General features: G+C 43.5%; 1 protein-coding gene across 1 annotated transcript in view; it reads right to left on the reverse strand.

The window, feature by feature from the left end:
* si:dkey-237h12.3 (teneurin-3) overlaps positions 1-16,285 on the reverse strand; it is a 105,783-nt gene that overhangs the window by 37,447 nt on the left and 52,051 nt on the right. Inside the window, 2 exon segments of the mRNA XM_053428378.1 lie at positions 3,097-3,221; positions 7,727-7,965. Of these exon segments, the coding sequence (XP_053284353.1) occupies positions 3,097-3,221; positions 7,727-7,965 (364 nt within the window).

Genomic DNA, 16,285 nt, shown 5'->3' on the forward strand with positions numbered 1-16,285 from the left:
AGTTACGTTGTCTTGGCCTCGTTGAACTTCAAAACTCATTTTTTTTAAAAACAACTTCTCCAAACAGCAGGATGTATAAATACGTCCGTCTCTTAGACTTATAGACGGCATCAGAACCAACATGGAGGGTTAGACATGTTAGACAAATGTGTACTGAGTCGGAGAGACATTTAAAAACCTGATGGAGCCGAGCGCCAGAGCTGAGGCGCCAAAGAGGAAAACAAAAAAAAAGTGACACATACTCAAAATGGCTGACAGCCTGACATCAAAGCAGGGTAAGTGTTACTTAAGGGATAAAAGGTAACTTAATCCTTTTACTTGATAAGAAACGTATATAGTATTATACTCGTATTCAGTGAATGAAGCTCTTCTAAATGTTGAGAGAGACGTCTGTGTCAAAGCTGACACTAAGCTTTAATAAAGGAGACGTGTATATATATATGTTAATATATTTATATATAAATACATAAATGCATCAGCAACAGTCTGTCATTCCATGTTTCCAAGTCCTTTTTTTAATAAAGATGTTTTGTTGCTTCTGATGAAAATTATAGTTTTCTTTGCCGAGCTATCTCTATGAATGTATTTGTGTGTGTGTGTGTGTGTGTGTGTGTGTGTGTGTGTGTGTGTGTGTGCTGTGTGTGTGTGTGTATGTTTGCATCTCCTACATGTTCATCTTTTTAGCAGAAGTAGTAGATAATTCAGTTTGAGAGGAGTTGACTGATCGACTCACAGGCATTTCTCTCCCCCCGGGCCGTTTGCTGATCCCTCGACTAAAAATAAAAACTTAATTTAGGCACATTTAGGCTCAAAAACAGGGTTTGGGTTTGGGTGCATCAAATAAATGACTTGACACAAGTGTCCTTGTCTCAAAAAAACAACGCCTACACCGGTTTGATTCCTTGTTGAAGACTCTGGTTAATTCCACATGATGAATGCAGAGGCTCCCCACAGCTTAATGCACTCCCCTGTATCATCAGCTTCCCAGGTCTGCAGAGTGGAGAGCTAATAGTGTGTGGCAGTGGGCTCTGGTGCACCCGACACGCCACAGTGCCACAGAGAGCCGTCCCCACTTCACTGTGCTTTAGTCCACCGGGGGCCCGATCCCCACTTATCTCATCAACAAATTGCTCTGAGGTGAATAGCCCTCCATTTCTTCGAATTAGCATAAGTTATTCCTGCAGCATTGGCTGGTTCAATTAATATTTATGCACCATGAGCTGTTCTCGCCGGGAAGAGCTGGCCCTCAAATCACAAAATGTCCAAAACGTGCCCTGTGGAAAACCGACAGGGAGACTGGGAGGTTCACATCATCGCTGGTCTGAGCTCTGACATCTACCTGGTGTTTAGTGAACAGGAGCTTTCACACATCTGCTCCAGACTATCCCAGCTTGCTCTCACAGGGCAAATTCCCCCGATCTTGTTCACGCCATTCATGGTCGTGTTGCTACCTGGAGAACACGCTGCTAATTGTGCTCCAGTAGAAACGGGAGAGAAACAAATTCAGAGCAGCGACTAAAAGGTGTTAAAAATAGAGACGGGCATAAAAAAGCGTTTCCTGCTCAAATATGCTGATGACACTATTCTGATGGGCATCGTCGCCCGAGGATAATTAGTCCACTTACCGGTTGGAGAGGTGGCCCCATCTGGAGTGGGAGTGTGCCAACAACAACTCGTGGCGCCGCGGCCTCACAATGATTTTGGGATAAACATTGTTTTTTAAGCTGGAACCTGGTTTGCACATCTCTCCAGAAAACTTCCCAGGGGGCACTCGGGGGAAATAAGCTGCCGAGTTCGGAGCGTGACTAAAACGTTCCCGCTGTGTGGGACAGCGTCTCGGGAAAAAAAAAAAAAAATAATACTCCAGGATTGACCAGGACACGGCTCGGTTCTGCCGGCGGTGGTGTAATTGAAAGAAAAGAAAAACTCCCTGTCTCTTTGGGATTTCTACTAGATTTGAGTTGAGTAGCAGAAGCAGTTTGTTCCCCCCCCCCACACACACACACAACACAGAGCACCACCATTGAGTGGAGCCGTCTGTATCATCCCCTGTTCTCTGGGAACTACCGGGAACTCAGTTCACCGTGTCAACAACTTCACGAGAAACAAGCACTTTGATCAACAAGCCAGAGACTTCATCTGTTTCCAATGGAAAACACACGAATACAGCAAAAGAGTTTTTTCCTCTTTGTCTGATTATTAATTCATCACTTTTCAACACGTGAAGCAAAATAATTCATGCTTCACCTTTTTTTAAGAAGCATATAATATTTAAAAAAGTGTATAAGAGCCTAACTTGGACTTTTTGGGGCTGAGTAAAAAATGTCTGAAAAAATAATAACAATAATTCATGGTGTCGGTGTATAGACTGAAGTGTATGACAAATAAATGTAATTGAGGCTTTTATTTAACATTTTATCCAGAAGCTTTATTATAAATAAGTTTAAATATAAAGAAAACAAAAGTTGAGCAAATATAAACAATGGGAATTTAGAAAATAGAAGATAAAGTTGTTTATTCTGTTAAATAAAAGTTTTTATATAGGTTAATATCGGCAGGATGTCAGTCGCACTCTAGTTATTGTATTTGTGTGATACTCAAAAAACAAATGTCAGACAATGAAAGTCTATTGTCTCCTACAAACATTTTGATCAAACGTGTCCACACTGAGGACATTTGTCCACTTTTAAATTTGTTTCTGCCTTTTTCAACTTCAAGTTCTAAAAAAAAAATCCCACAATCTGTTTCTGCTTCCAATCAGAGCCTGGTAGCTGGACTCTGTCCTGATTGGCTCGTTATATCTGAGCGAGCGCTGAAATCTTTCCAATCAGTGGAGCTGGAAAACGCTTCACCTCAGCAGGTTCTCCTCATTTGAATAGAACAGCTGCTGTTGTCGTGAGACGGGTTCCAGCTCCGTGACGGTTCTGCTTTTCTTTAAATATGTTGAAATAAAAAATAAATCACAAGGTATTATCGTGTACAGAACAAATAACGTGAGAGAATTTCTAAAACTATCTCTTCAGTACAGGTGTGTTTCTATTTTTCTTTTCCTTTGCACTAATGGGATTGTGCTCGCTGACAGTAGAACAGTCTTACAGTGTGTGTTTGCATTGTAGTCGGTTGAGTCCCTGCACCTGGCAGGTGAATTGGCGGCGGATGAAAGTGAGAGGAAGTGGTGGAAACACTCAGAGACACCTGAGGCAAGTGGCAGAGGGCTGCATCTGTTAAACACACTCACACATACAGACACACACTCGCCAAAAGTGCGAGTACCCACACACACACACACTCTGGAATCAAACCAAAAACACACAAATCCCAAACATCAGCAAGGTCTCAAATTAAACAGGTCGTTGAGTGTGTGTGTGTGTGTCGGGATGAAAATGCTGTAAATGAATCCAATCTGAGAGAAGTGTGAATGACAACAGCTGAACAAAAGGAGCGTCCCTGCTCGTTCTCACTGTATCTGCCACGAGCAGAGAAGACAAACGTAAAAATAGCATCTGATTCCCAGACGCAGAGGAGCAGTTAAGTTATAAAAACACATGCGGCACATCTGTACTAATTTATTTTACGACTCCACATCATGAACAACAACAAAGTAACAAAAACAGTTAAGTCAATAAAAGGGAAAACGTGAATATTGATATTGATACGCCGCATTTATGACCTCTCCTCCAAGAGAGCGCTCCCCCTCTCCATTCGCCAATAAAACACGGGGGTTATAGGATCTTCCCGACAACGCCGTATTTCTCCTTATACAACTGTGTCACATTCCCTGCTGCCTCCAAGCTGGATGAATACTTATATGTCCGCTCGGGGAGGAAGCCACAGTGTAAAGATTAAGGGCCTGGATGACAAGGGAGGGCATAAGGAGAGATGAATCTGTAACGGGTTTATTGCTGTGGTCAAGATTCTAAAGGTTAGCACGAAGTCAGCTTTGACACATGCTGTAAAAAAAAATGCGCGAAATCTCTCTCGTAGGAAATAATGCCCCGGAGGACAGGGGGATGTGGGGTGGGGGGTGGGGGGGTGGGATGACCGAGATACAAGTGTTTCCTGTTTGACAGAATGAGCAAGTTTTGGTTCAAGTACAACAAAGGCTTCGTGGACCGAGTTCTTCTTTAAAGATCAAGTGTTCCGGGGGCTGTTTTCCTTTTCTCTTACGAGGGCTCAGCTCCTCGACTTGTGTTCCATTTTTTTTTTTTTGACGTCTCCATCTGTGCTGGCCATTTTAAAACTCCCCCTGTTTTAACACAACCCCCCCCCCCCCCCCCCCCCGGGGACGCGAATTGACTGTCGCTTTGCAAAAAAAAGCCGCGATCAGAAGTGTGGGAGTGATGCACAGGCCCCCCCGTCAAAGGGAGACAGACAGGGATGTCATGTCGGGGGCTGCACCGGGGCCATGTCTGCATAGATCCAACTGAAAGCTTAGTCAGACAGACGCCGCTGAATCATATCAGGACATCTGCAATTTCTCCACAAACAAAAAAAAAAGGGGGGGTGAGAGGCAGTGAAATAGAAATATAGAAATACTCTTGGCAGAGATCAAACTTCTTCCAGATTAAGAGCTCCGCTGGCTGCAGTCACTCCAGGCAGCTTGTCTATCATTTGTTCCATTCGGCTGAATGACAAGTCTAAAGATTGTCTAACGTCACCGCGGATAATGGAGTCGTGTTTTCTCTCCTTTAAAAACTCAAAGAAAAACGACTGGTTCTCATGTAGTTTGAGCGACGGCCTCCACAGCATCAACACGTCGAGACACAACAGCAAATATCAGGCGTCACTGTTTACTGCTCATCCTGTGTGTGTGTGTGTGTGTGTGTGTGTGTGTGTGTGTGTGTGTGCAGATCATTCACAGCAATTAAATTACACGTTTCATTCCTCAGGATCTTGTCTCGTGCAAGGGACGGAATCTCAGGGAAATTTAAGAGCCTCCAGAGAATCCAGATGGAAGTCAGTGTGAACGGGAACATCTGGTGAAAGTGAGTGATTAACAGCCGAGATGTTGACCTCCTGACCTCCGTCCAGACACGACCTGAAACTGGACCTTCTCATGTGAACAGGAGAAGTAACGGCTGAAGGTAAAAAGGAGCAGCAGGAGTGTGGCCTTTCAAAAATGATAAGTTCAACGTGTACTTAAAAGGTCCAGATGTGGAGTCCTGAGGGGAGGGGGGGGGGGGAGCAGTGTAAGAAAGATAGAAAGCAAGAAATAAAAGTAAAACATGTGATGAAGAGTTAGCTTACAGGATATCAGATTTGTAGCGTATGATTATCGCGGGCGAAGGAATTCACGGTCGTGATATTATCGCGATATCTTGAACATATTGTAAAATCAAATTAGTATGATGGGATGTAAACCAGATGTTTCCTCAGAAAGAAACAGGAATAATTCAGCATCTTAGATTCCACCTTCCTTAAAGCCATCCAAATGAAAACTAACTCTCAGAGTAAAACGAATATGTAAGATATTATTGTACAGGCAACATCTCGTTTTTTTTTTGGGAGGGGGGGGGGGGGGGGGGGGTGTGGTTGTTCAACGTGGGACTAAAACACAACCTGCACATGCTTCAATTCACACACGGTCCAAGAAAGGAAAGTATTTTTGGACCTTGCCAATAATAAATCATATCTGAGTAGCAACAACTGGGGCAAGCTTTATGCAAGAACTATGAAAATCACCATATAACATATCGCAGCTGTATCAAATTGTACACGCTCCGCCGTGCACCATGGGAGATGTGGACTTTTTCAGTTTGTGGCGTAACTCGTGTCCAAGAACTTCCAAAAAAAGAAAAACGTCTCGGGATTTGAGCCGCTGCCAAATCCTCCGGTGGGAAAACAGGCCGAAGCGTTTTGATGACAATGAAACTCTGACTCCAGCTCTTTGTTCTCTGTTCTCTCCTCTGTGAGCGTTCTGCTGCGTCGCTGCTGCGTCAGTGCGACTTCCACACTTCAGCACACAGGTCAATATCCTCGTGTCCACCCCCCCCCCATCCTCACTATCATTGGAAAGGGCCGAACAACAAGAGACTCTGATCCTCTGCTGTTTTTCCAACCGCTCATAAGTAGAACTGATCTTTATGAAAACCTGCTGAATTCATAAACTGAAGTCAAAACACCAATCTGAACTTCTGTATGCAGGAGTGTGTGTGTTTGTGTGTGTGTGTGTGTGTGTGTCTTCATACAACTTACCATCGCATTTAATTAGTTATTAATCGATGGTGTGCGATGAGGTCAGGTTGCTTTAACCCTGATGTCCTGATGGCTGTGTGTCTCGAGTCTTGTGCAGAAGCTGAACTGTTTTTAAAAAGTGTCTCATAAACTCTGAGCGAATCAAACAAGCACAAAGTAAACTCCCAGAACTGTTCAGATCCTCATAACCTCTGATTATTGTTGGTGTTTATTGTTAACGTGTAAACTGAGCGCAGATCAGCTCTGAAAGGAGCCAGAGTGAGAATTCATGCAATTGGGGAAAGTCTTTACAGAATTAATGAGCAAGATTAACTCGATGAGAGGTTATAAAAGCATTTTTTCATTCATTTTCAATTTTCCATACGGTGAATCGCCCAGGCCTACTGCAGCTGGCAGATCATCTTCATTCTCAGAGAAGCTGCGCTCGCTGTCTTCACTCAAACTCACCGGAACAATGCGAGGACACCGAAAACTCACAAAACAAACAAACCCAAGGTCCTGCAGCAGGAAATAAATGTTTTCATGTCGAGAGTAATTGCTGTTTTTCATTTGTTGAAGAAATGTCAACAACAAAATACTCAAAACTTTGTAAAAACTTGTGTAAAGAAAAACAACACTTTGGATTCTTTTCATCAGAGGAACCTTGTGGGATTCACAGATTGGGAGTCGCCATTGTTAGTTTATGATGCCGGCATATTTCTGCAGATTCTACACAAGAATGTGTGAAAGGAAAAGAAAGAATTGTGCAGAATTCCTCAGAACAATGTGCAGAACACATAAGATCAATAAGATCTTGTGTGTTTATGAATGTTGCTAAACTGCGACATGGTGTGAAAGACTCCACTGCATCACATGACAAAACAATGTTAAATAAATTTTTTTAAATATGAATGGACGCGTGCAAACTAGTTTAAAAAGTCAACTTGAGCTGCACTGCTCCAATTTGTAACTGCACAATCCTCTGTCATACACACCCTCCCAGTTTGTGGCCTATTTAAACTGGAAAGATTTCCCACCTCTCCCTCTGCTCGTCAACTTTCAGTTTCGCTGCCGGTGGATTCAGCTCAGCCTCCACCTGAATAGGCTCCGACAGGGGGGTTAACGATATTTGCTTGCAGACTCTAAATATATATTTTAATAATTCAACTTATTGAGAAACTAGTAGAGAAAAGGGTTTTTCAAAATGTTTGGTTGGGAGATAACCAATCCAAGCTGACACTGGCTGAGAGGGGGGGCTCACCCTGACTATGTAGATCTATGTGAGCTCCTCACAGACAGACCCAGACCAAACCCGGGAGTCGAAACAAGAACCTTCCTGCTCTGAGGCGACGGAGCTAATCACTGCACCACCGCGCCGCGCTAACAAGTCTCATTAATATGATAACACCGTTCCATAATCTCTCGTGCACAGTTTCCCTGTGATCTTGTAATCTGGGTTTGTCTAGTGAAAACTGTCCTCGTGCACACGATGCAACCAGAATCTAAACCTATGACACGTCGGAGCCTGATCCGGTCGTGAACACGGTCTCACCTATGCAGTAGCAGAGGATGATCGACAGCGCCACAGCTACGCCCACAGCGATCATGGCGGTGCACTTCCAGGAGCAGTGTTTGGGCGACTTCTTGAACTTGAAGGCCCCTCGGGACAGGCTGTTCCTGGGCAGCGGGCGCGCCGGCGTGGAGTAGACGGCCCCGGTGGCCATGGTGTAGCCGGGGGCGGCCGCGCCGAAGAAAGGCGTCGTTCCCGGTCCCGTCTTAAAAAGAAAGTGCCTGCAAAGGACGGGGGAAAAGAATTAAGAGGAGATAAATTATAAAGGAAGACATTTATTTTCATTTTTTTTTAATTTCCACATTTCTAGATGTGTTAATATTGTGTTTATGTTTATTGACTGTGCACTTCTGTTTGCTCTCTCGTCTTGAATTGCCCCTTGGCTGACGAATAAAGTCTTTTGAATTTGAATTAAAATGGTTAAATAAATTATTGGTTGTTTTAAAACAGAATCTTAAAAGTCTGATTCATGAAAAAACCGCAACTCCAAGAAATCACGTTTTTATACAAGGGCAACAAAACGTGCAAATTGATGGAAATGTTTTCTATTCAAGTAACAAGGACACATTATTAAATTAAAAATAACCTTATATAACCTACAATATCCACATGTAGTTAGACTCTTGGTTAAGATTTGGGAAACATTGAATGACTTGCTTTAATACAGAATAAAACAATACAGTACTTCCACAGTGTAACTCCCATGGGATTCAGACTGCAGGAGGCACTGGGTTATATTCCAATATCCAGTCTAATCCTGACATTGCAGGAGGTTAACAAAAAGTACCTCATAAAAACAATCATCTCCCACTTGCCCTTTTACAACTGGGCCTTTGCTAATAGCCCATTATACCTGGGGTAATTAAGAGGGTTTAATCAAATGCACTACGGAGTGATCGTCCTATTAACTTTTAAACCCCACGTGAAAAGCTCTTAAGTAAATGAATTAAGCCTTGTTGCCACTCTTGCCACTACTTATAGATTAATACCCAAATGCCTCCAGGCTTATGGGGACAACCAGGGAAATTGGACAGATTGACCAGGCATCGCAAATGCGTCTTACTGTCTAGGACTGTGGAGTTTAACCGCTCAAGGAAATTAGAGAAAAGAAAAAAATGAATTTATTATTTATTACCAGTTATGTAGCCTTTTTGGAGTGCATAACTATTTTATTTTCTTAGATAATGAATAAATCTCAATTAAACTTTCAAATTCTGCGTTGAGTTGAGCAAATGATTGAACTATAAAGCATGATGGGTAATTTAGTTTTTTATTTTGGCATTTATTTTGTATTTTGATGGATTCGGTGAAGGACAGAAAGTAAACAGGACGAGAGAGTAATTAAATGTTCGAATAGCAAATTTGAGTAAAACTTCATATCACAAAACTTCCATTATTCAGTTGCCTTTTCTTTACCACCTTTTCTTCAGCCTGATATTGTCGCATGATTCTGTTCACATCTGTCATCATTTTTATTTTATTTATCTATTTCTTCTCTTTTACTGCATTTGTCTCTCGGCTGGATTTAAGTCTTCTTCTTTACTTCTTATCGTTTGAGCGTTCTGTTCCTTTCCCTTGATTGTGGAGCACTTTGGCTCAAACCCCCGTTGCTCTCAATGTGCTACATAAATAAATCTGACTTCATCATCGCTGTGGTGTTTTGTTTTTTTTACCTGAAAAGAAACGACCCTGTTATTACTTCTCGGCCGGGGGAGGTTAAGTGCCTTACTCAAGAGCACTTCAACACCGGGTAAATAAAGTAGCGAGGGATAAAAATTCACTTCCTTGTCCAGACACTTTCGCCCCAGTGATCAGCAGCTACCAGAATAAAAGTTAAAAGTTCTTTGGAAACTCTGTGTGAGGTCAGGTCAGTGAAAAGAAAAGAGAAGAAAAGACGCAATCAGAGTTTAAATTACCAAAGCAGCAAATAACAAATTCCTTGAAGAAGAGCAAAAAAATATATCTAAACGTCAGTTTACCAAAACAAATGTGGGTTGGATCATTATATTTATGTTATTGTTTGGAGAGGAAGGAACAGAGGAGGCATGTTTCTTCCCAGTTTTCCAGCCTCCTCTAATTTCCGTAACAAAAACAACACAAACAACAACCTTACACGTTCCACACAAGTCGCGCTTCATGTTCTATAGATATACCAGGAGTACATGAGTTGCCTTGGTAACAGCTAATTTAAATACACCGATAAACTGATAAGTCGGTGTTTGCTCATCAATTATTTGCGTTGCATCTCTGAAAAGTCTCGGTGTGAGTTTTGTCAAGGTTTTTCCTTTTTTTCTTGTTTTAATCCTGCCGGTAAATCTGCAGTAAAAGAGCTTGAGAAGAGCTCATTAGTGTAATAAGTGCACAATCTGAAGCCGAGCATTAAGGATTGAGAATCCGTGTTTACAGGATGGTCACGGTGGGTCAACGAGCTTTTGGGCGAGCCACACTTCAAACGGATTCGAACGACGACGACACTCTTTTTATTTTGGACTGAATATGTCAAAGTGAAGTTAATCACATGTTGGTTTAATACAGATTTAAAGGGATGTCAAAGAGGGGACACGTCAGAAGAAGGATTTCAGTCCTGCTCTCTGGTATTTCAGCTGCTCCCCCACATCTCTCCTGTGAGGATTTATCTCAGAGCGAAATCCTCCTCTGATCAATTCTCGGCTAAAAAAGAACAAATGTCAAATTTGGATTGTCTGGCTCCTCGATGGCCCGATTGACACACGCTGCCACGGACAGACTGCCATTCCATTTAAAAGGTTACGGCCGTGGCACCGCTGGAATGACAATGCTGCGGGCGGGCTGCAACCCCCGAAGAAGAAAAAAACTGGGATTCTTTAATCTGGAACAATCTGTACTCTAGCTGCGGCAGCCTCTGTAATGTGCAGTCGGATATGAATTGAGGTCAAAAACTGGGAAGACGTAGGAGGAGGCAGACGTGAAGTCAGACTCAGGCAAATAGACACCGCTATCTGGGGAGTTAAGTGTAAGTGGACGCAATCTGATGAGGTGGACAAGAAGCGACGAGGACGTGTGAGTGTGTGTGTGTGTGTGTGTGTCAGTATGTGTGTGTGTGTGTGAGTGTGTGTGTGTTTTAGCAGGGGTATGCACTCAATTTGGGGGGAGGGTGAATAGCTGTTGCAAGTTGTTTGAGGATTTGCTGGAAACAGTTTGGCTTGTAAATGAAAAAAATCTACCTGTGCTCTTATTTCTCCACGATGTAAGTACATGATGTTCCCAAGTCAGAGACACCTGAACTAAAAAACATCAATGACTCATCTGTAGTGGAGCTGCAGAGCTACACAACACAGGAAGTCAAATCGCTATCTCACCATGTTTTAAATGGGGGGGAAAGATGCCCTGGATTTGCCCGAATGCGGATTTGCTCAAAGAAAGAATAGAATAGAAGAGTGCTTATCTCTGTAAAGGCCCAAAAGTCACAGAGATTCAAACAAGCTACAGAAAACAAACTATCAGTCACCTAAATATGCTCGATATTTTAATGCAGGCATTATTCCCTGAGAAATTAGAGAAAACTTCCAAAAGCAGCAAATCTCATTATCCTGGATCCACATCCTGATGCAGATCTTCACCCTAAATTTCATAGATTCTTACCTGATCCTTCCACAATGTTACGTGTTAATCTGTCAAATTTGTTATCGCATAATCTTGCTGAAAAGAAACAAATAAACAAAAGTAGAGGTAGCAAATATTTCAAACTAGAAGGTGTTTCCGAGAGGACAAACCTCCCTTAATGCTAACGCCCTATTCTGTCATTTTAAATATGTCCGCCCCAAACTGAATGGGCTCTTACTTGGGATATTTGTCCCATCAGTCCAAAAAAATGGGTTCAGTTGTTTCTGCAAGCTCACAAACACCAAAGACATTTTTAAATCCTTGGCGAAGGTAGAGATAAAGTGCTTGAGTGGAATTTGTGATTCCCAGTAACCATATGGCCCCTTGAGGCTGGTTTCAACTTCACCTTTATCACAGCCATTTATATCCAGTTTGCTTTCCACTACTGCAGAGTGAAAGTGAAAGTCAGAATCCGTGTGCACCGGCGGTTTGCCAGACAAACTCCCGACACTGGACGTTTACTGCACTCTGTGTTTAAAGTAATTCCGGCTGCTGATGTTTTCCATGTTTTTTCTAAAGAGGAGAATGAAGGAGTCTAAAGATGAAATGCTGTCGGACATGATTAACAAAACAACGGAGCGGTGTAAACGTCTGCAGCTCCACACACGGCTTGAGCGGCCGTAATTGATTACAGCAAGTGTGATGCAACACGCCACATTACTATGCTAATCCAGGCTGCCCCGGTGATAGGGACGTGGTACACTGGGAGTGAGAGAGGGAGAAGAGAGAGAGAGAGAGAGAGAGAGAGAGAGAGAGAGAGAGAGAGAGAGAGAGAGAGAGAGAGAGAGAGAGAGAGAGAGAATGAGTGGCTTGTGTGTGTCAATGTGAACGCGGGTTGTGTTTGTGTGCACCGCTGCCTTGTCCCATTGAGAAGACCGCAAACACAAAAGCAGCAGCAGCCAGCCCGGTCTCCTCTCCTCTGCTCTGCTCTCACAGCAGCGCTTGTCATCGGGGTGACATTTGAAAACATCCTCACAGAGGACAAAGGACTAAACACCGAGTGGGAGGGTTTGTCTCTCGCTAAGCTCCGGCTGGAGGGCCGAGAGAGCAACAGCAGAAACAATGCAAATCAAAGCCCTCGGAGCGAGTTATCTGCCCATTAGCTGCTGTGAGAGAGTTAGCGTCGCAAGGTGAGAGTCGGGAATAATCCGGCCGCTTTAATCCACGCTCGCAGAAACAACTAAAAATAAAAAAGGGGCTGCAGATGTGTGGTGAGGCACCGCTGCGTCTCGGTTTCACACCAGCCTCCGCCACCAGGTCGCCACCTGCCCGCTCCACAGGGGGTCGGCCAACACGTGCTATTCTGGTACATCCACGCCCGTGTGGTCGTGTTTCAGCGGCGCCGTGAAGAGCTTGGTGCCATCTTGAGCAACTCCCTCCGAGTGCTCAGATTGTTTGCACACGGAATTGATCAAATCCAACAAATTTGATGAGGGAGAGGAGCTCGGCCGCTCTGTGCACTTTAGAGATGGAGTCCAAACAAAACGGCCTGAGTCACATTCTCTGTGGATTCATCTTAAAGGACAATAATGGTGCAGACATGTTTCCACCACAGGGGAAAAAAATGTGTATTTAAGCCGCTGCAGGTTAAATTTGTAACGTGTAATGTATTTTTTATATGAACTGAACTATTTAGATTGCTCTTCACTGTCTGTGTAGCCTCTGTTCGTGAAAGCTTTTACAGCCGCTGCCAAAACTCATCTGGAGCAGATGCACTCTGCGTTGCCAGCAGCAGGCAACAGTTTACACAGTGCCCTAAAAATAAGAGGAGAGATATTGCAGGACTGTGGAATAGTCACTGAAATGTGTGCTTGGCTCCGGAGATGTTGGCAAAATAAACAAAAAGGAAAACACATGAGAAAGAGGAGAAAAAAATAAAATATATATATATATATATCTTGAGGATTACCACTTTGTCTACACCGCCATCCTCTTTGGCAGGTAACCAGCTATCACTGCATCACTGCTTCTTCCTCTTCCAGATGGCTAGTTGGCTGCTAGCTTCCACATGACTAATCAGTCCTGGTGCGAACCTGACACTGTGGCTGGCGCACAAAGAGAGAAGTTCAATTCCCCTCCTCTGATGTGAAGCATGACTGTCTGACTCACGGTTTGTACACGTGCGACCCACAAAACAACTCCACGCACCCGCGCACACACACGTAACACAAAAAAATCCAAATCCCAGCAGGATTACCTCGGCTATTCTTTTCTTTTTTTTCGCCCGTGAGAACAATTCCAACACATTCTTTTTCCATCAGGAAACGCGGCTGTCTGTGGGACGCCGCACCACATGATGACTCTGGAGCGGAGGCATAATTTCATTTCACCAGAGGACTCCCTTGACACACGACTCCAATGAGGATTGACAGCACGTTTATAACTGCTCCGTGCGGCTGGGCAGGCCTTCAAAAAGCCTCATTCGAAAAAATGTCTCGCTGAACCTCTCTGGTTTCCAAGTGAGGGAGAGAAAACTGCTGAAGTGGGCTTGAAAGCACATACATATGGAAGAGCAGACACCTACCTGTATCTCATCCAGCCGAGCACTCAGGGAACTTATAGCTCCGGCTGCCAAGGCGTCAGAAACACAGATTTCACACATGCTGATATGGTCGATTTTAAAGAAAAGGATTAAGTGCTGCTCAGGCATAATTACCACGTATGTGCAGTGGCCTCCTCGGAGATACAGCAATTCATTTTCATAATGAAACTGAACAGGATGCTGCTAATTGAATAAATCACGGAATGCTATTGGAGTGGAGTCAAGAGGTTCATCCGGGAAACCCTGAGGGAGTTTATTTAAAAAAATTATTCCAAACACTTTAAAGATCTACATGTCATCTTCTTTCTAAACAGCAAAGGGACAGCACAGCTTCATCCCTGAGCCCTTTGAGTGGAGTGGTGTTAGCTAGCACGAGGCAGAAGTGGAATCATCTCATAGATTAATCTCGAGTATAAAATCTGTTTCTCTCACGGAGACAGAAACAGGCAGAGGGGATAACTGCTGATCCTCAGTCTGGGATCAGAACCTCTCACCACCCTCATCGACCTGCTTTAGTTTGTGTTTGTGTCATTTAGCGATCACAAGTAAATCTTCAGAAATTACGTTTATATACTGTGTTTGCATTTATAGAATATTGACTGATATGTGTTTACACCCCCGTCCATTGGTTTGTGTGTTTGTGAGCAGGATGATACACAAAACTACTAAACACATTGAACTTGGTGGAATAATGGAACTCAGGCCGAGAAAGATCCCATTCAAAATTGGCACAGCTCAGGAGGAATTGGTTGATCCTTGAAAATGTTATTTCTCTTCCTCTACCACTGAAACATTGTGTTTTCCTTCTCTCCTTTACAGACAGGGTGATATGGGGCTAGAGAGCCATAGCAAAGGGCTGGATCAGAATCGAACCTGTGGCCACTGCAGGAAGACTCAAGATGCTGTTTCTAGATTTTTGACATTTTCACAAAGTTTCCCAGGGAATAATTCATGGATCTTGATGAAAAAACTGGAAAATTGTGCATAATTTTGGTGCAGATCCAAAAGTATTTAAATGTGTTTCGTTGGAGGGTGGTCCGCTTTTTTTTTTTTCTACTCCAAGGAAACAATTACAGCTGCAAACCTGTAACTACTACTTAAATCCAAAGACCTTGGTAGGAGGTACATGCTCCACTCTGCTCGTTGTTAATTTTTTTCACTTTTCGGACGCACATGTTTGATCCTTTAAAGCTACATGAGTAAATGAGCTGAAATCAAACTTTCCGTGTTAACTTTTTACAGTGGGATCACAGCGGGATCGGAGACTCCACCCACTCACCCGCGTTCTAATGAGCCGTCCTTACAGGCGCAGTCACACAGTGCAGCACTTCACTCATTTAGGAGGAACAATGAAAAGCCATTCTCCATGAAAGCCGGTCGGTATTGAGTCGAATTAGCACAGTGCTGCTTTGAAGACCAACACTTTTATTAGAGGTTACACACGCACATAATTCATTAATGTTAATTAGTGCATCAGTAGCTAACGACGTCAAGTGGGTGCTGCGTTCTCAAGGAGGTCATGGCAGAGGGAATTTATTAGAAGAACATCAGAACACTGTGGTTTGTGTTTGAATTTTTTCAACTGACTAATTCTCAGTCAGATGTCACATGTGATCACATGTGAGCAGGGATAAAAATCCATATCCATGGTGAGGATTCAAAAGAGCATCACACCCGTCCGTGTACTGTACGTGCTGCGCAGGGACGCCCCCTGAAGGCAGCTTAATAAACACTCTCTCTCCAGCTCGTGCTTACATTTGCTAACCCGGTAGTTTTCATGACATGTGCAATTATGTGGTGAACCTGGCGGCCTTCCCTTTTGGCCCCACTGGTCTCCGCTCCCACCCACTGACAAGCACTTGATTTAGAGTCCACTGTGCGGATAGTGATTTATGCCTCACCTGATGATAGGTGTGCACATATTGTTTTCGTCGATGCGTCGATGACAGCCCAAGGTCACGGCGCGGTTAGTATTCAATCACCGCGTCTTCCCCGAGAAAGCGGAACTGTCAGCGCACATCCCGATTGATTCAGTCGGATCACAAGAAGTTGTTGCTCACCGCGGATTTCAAAAGTTTACGTTGATCTGAGGCTCGGAGAGGGTTGTTCTCCGTGCCAGGGAGATATCGGGCGAGGACGCAATCATCTACTCGAGGTTGTTTCCGAGTCAGAGCACAACGTACCACACTTCATTTGCCAGGATATATTTTTTGAGCTCACTGATTAAGAAAGATGTAACTGATGTTTTTTCAGGGAGGTGGAAACTTGGCAGTGGCTCTCGCGACGGTTATCTTGCACAGCAAAAATGTTGATGTAAGACAAAGTGCTGCTTATACCAAGTTTCCTGTTAAGTTATA

The sequence above is a fragment of the Pleuronectes platessa genome, chromosome 8 (genome assembly GCF_947347685.1).
Source record: "Pleuronectes platessa chromosome 8, fPlePla1.1, whole genome shotgun sequence".
Taxonomy (NCBI): domain Eukaryota; kingdom Metazoa; phylum Chordata; class Actinopteri; order Pleuronectiformes; family Pleuronectidae; genus Pleuronectes; species Pleuronectes platessa.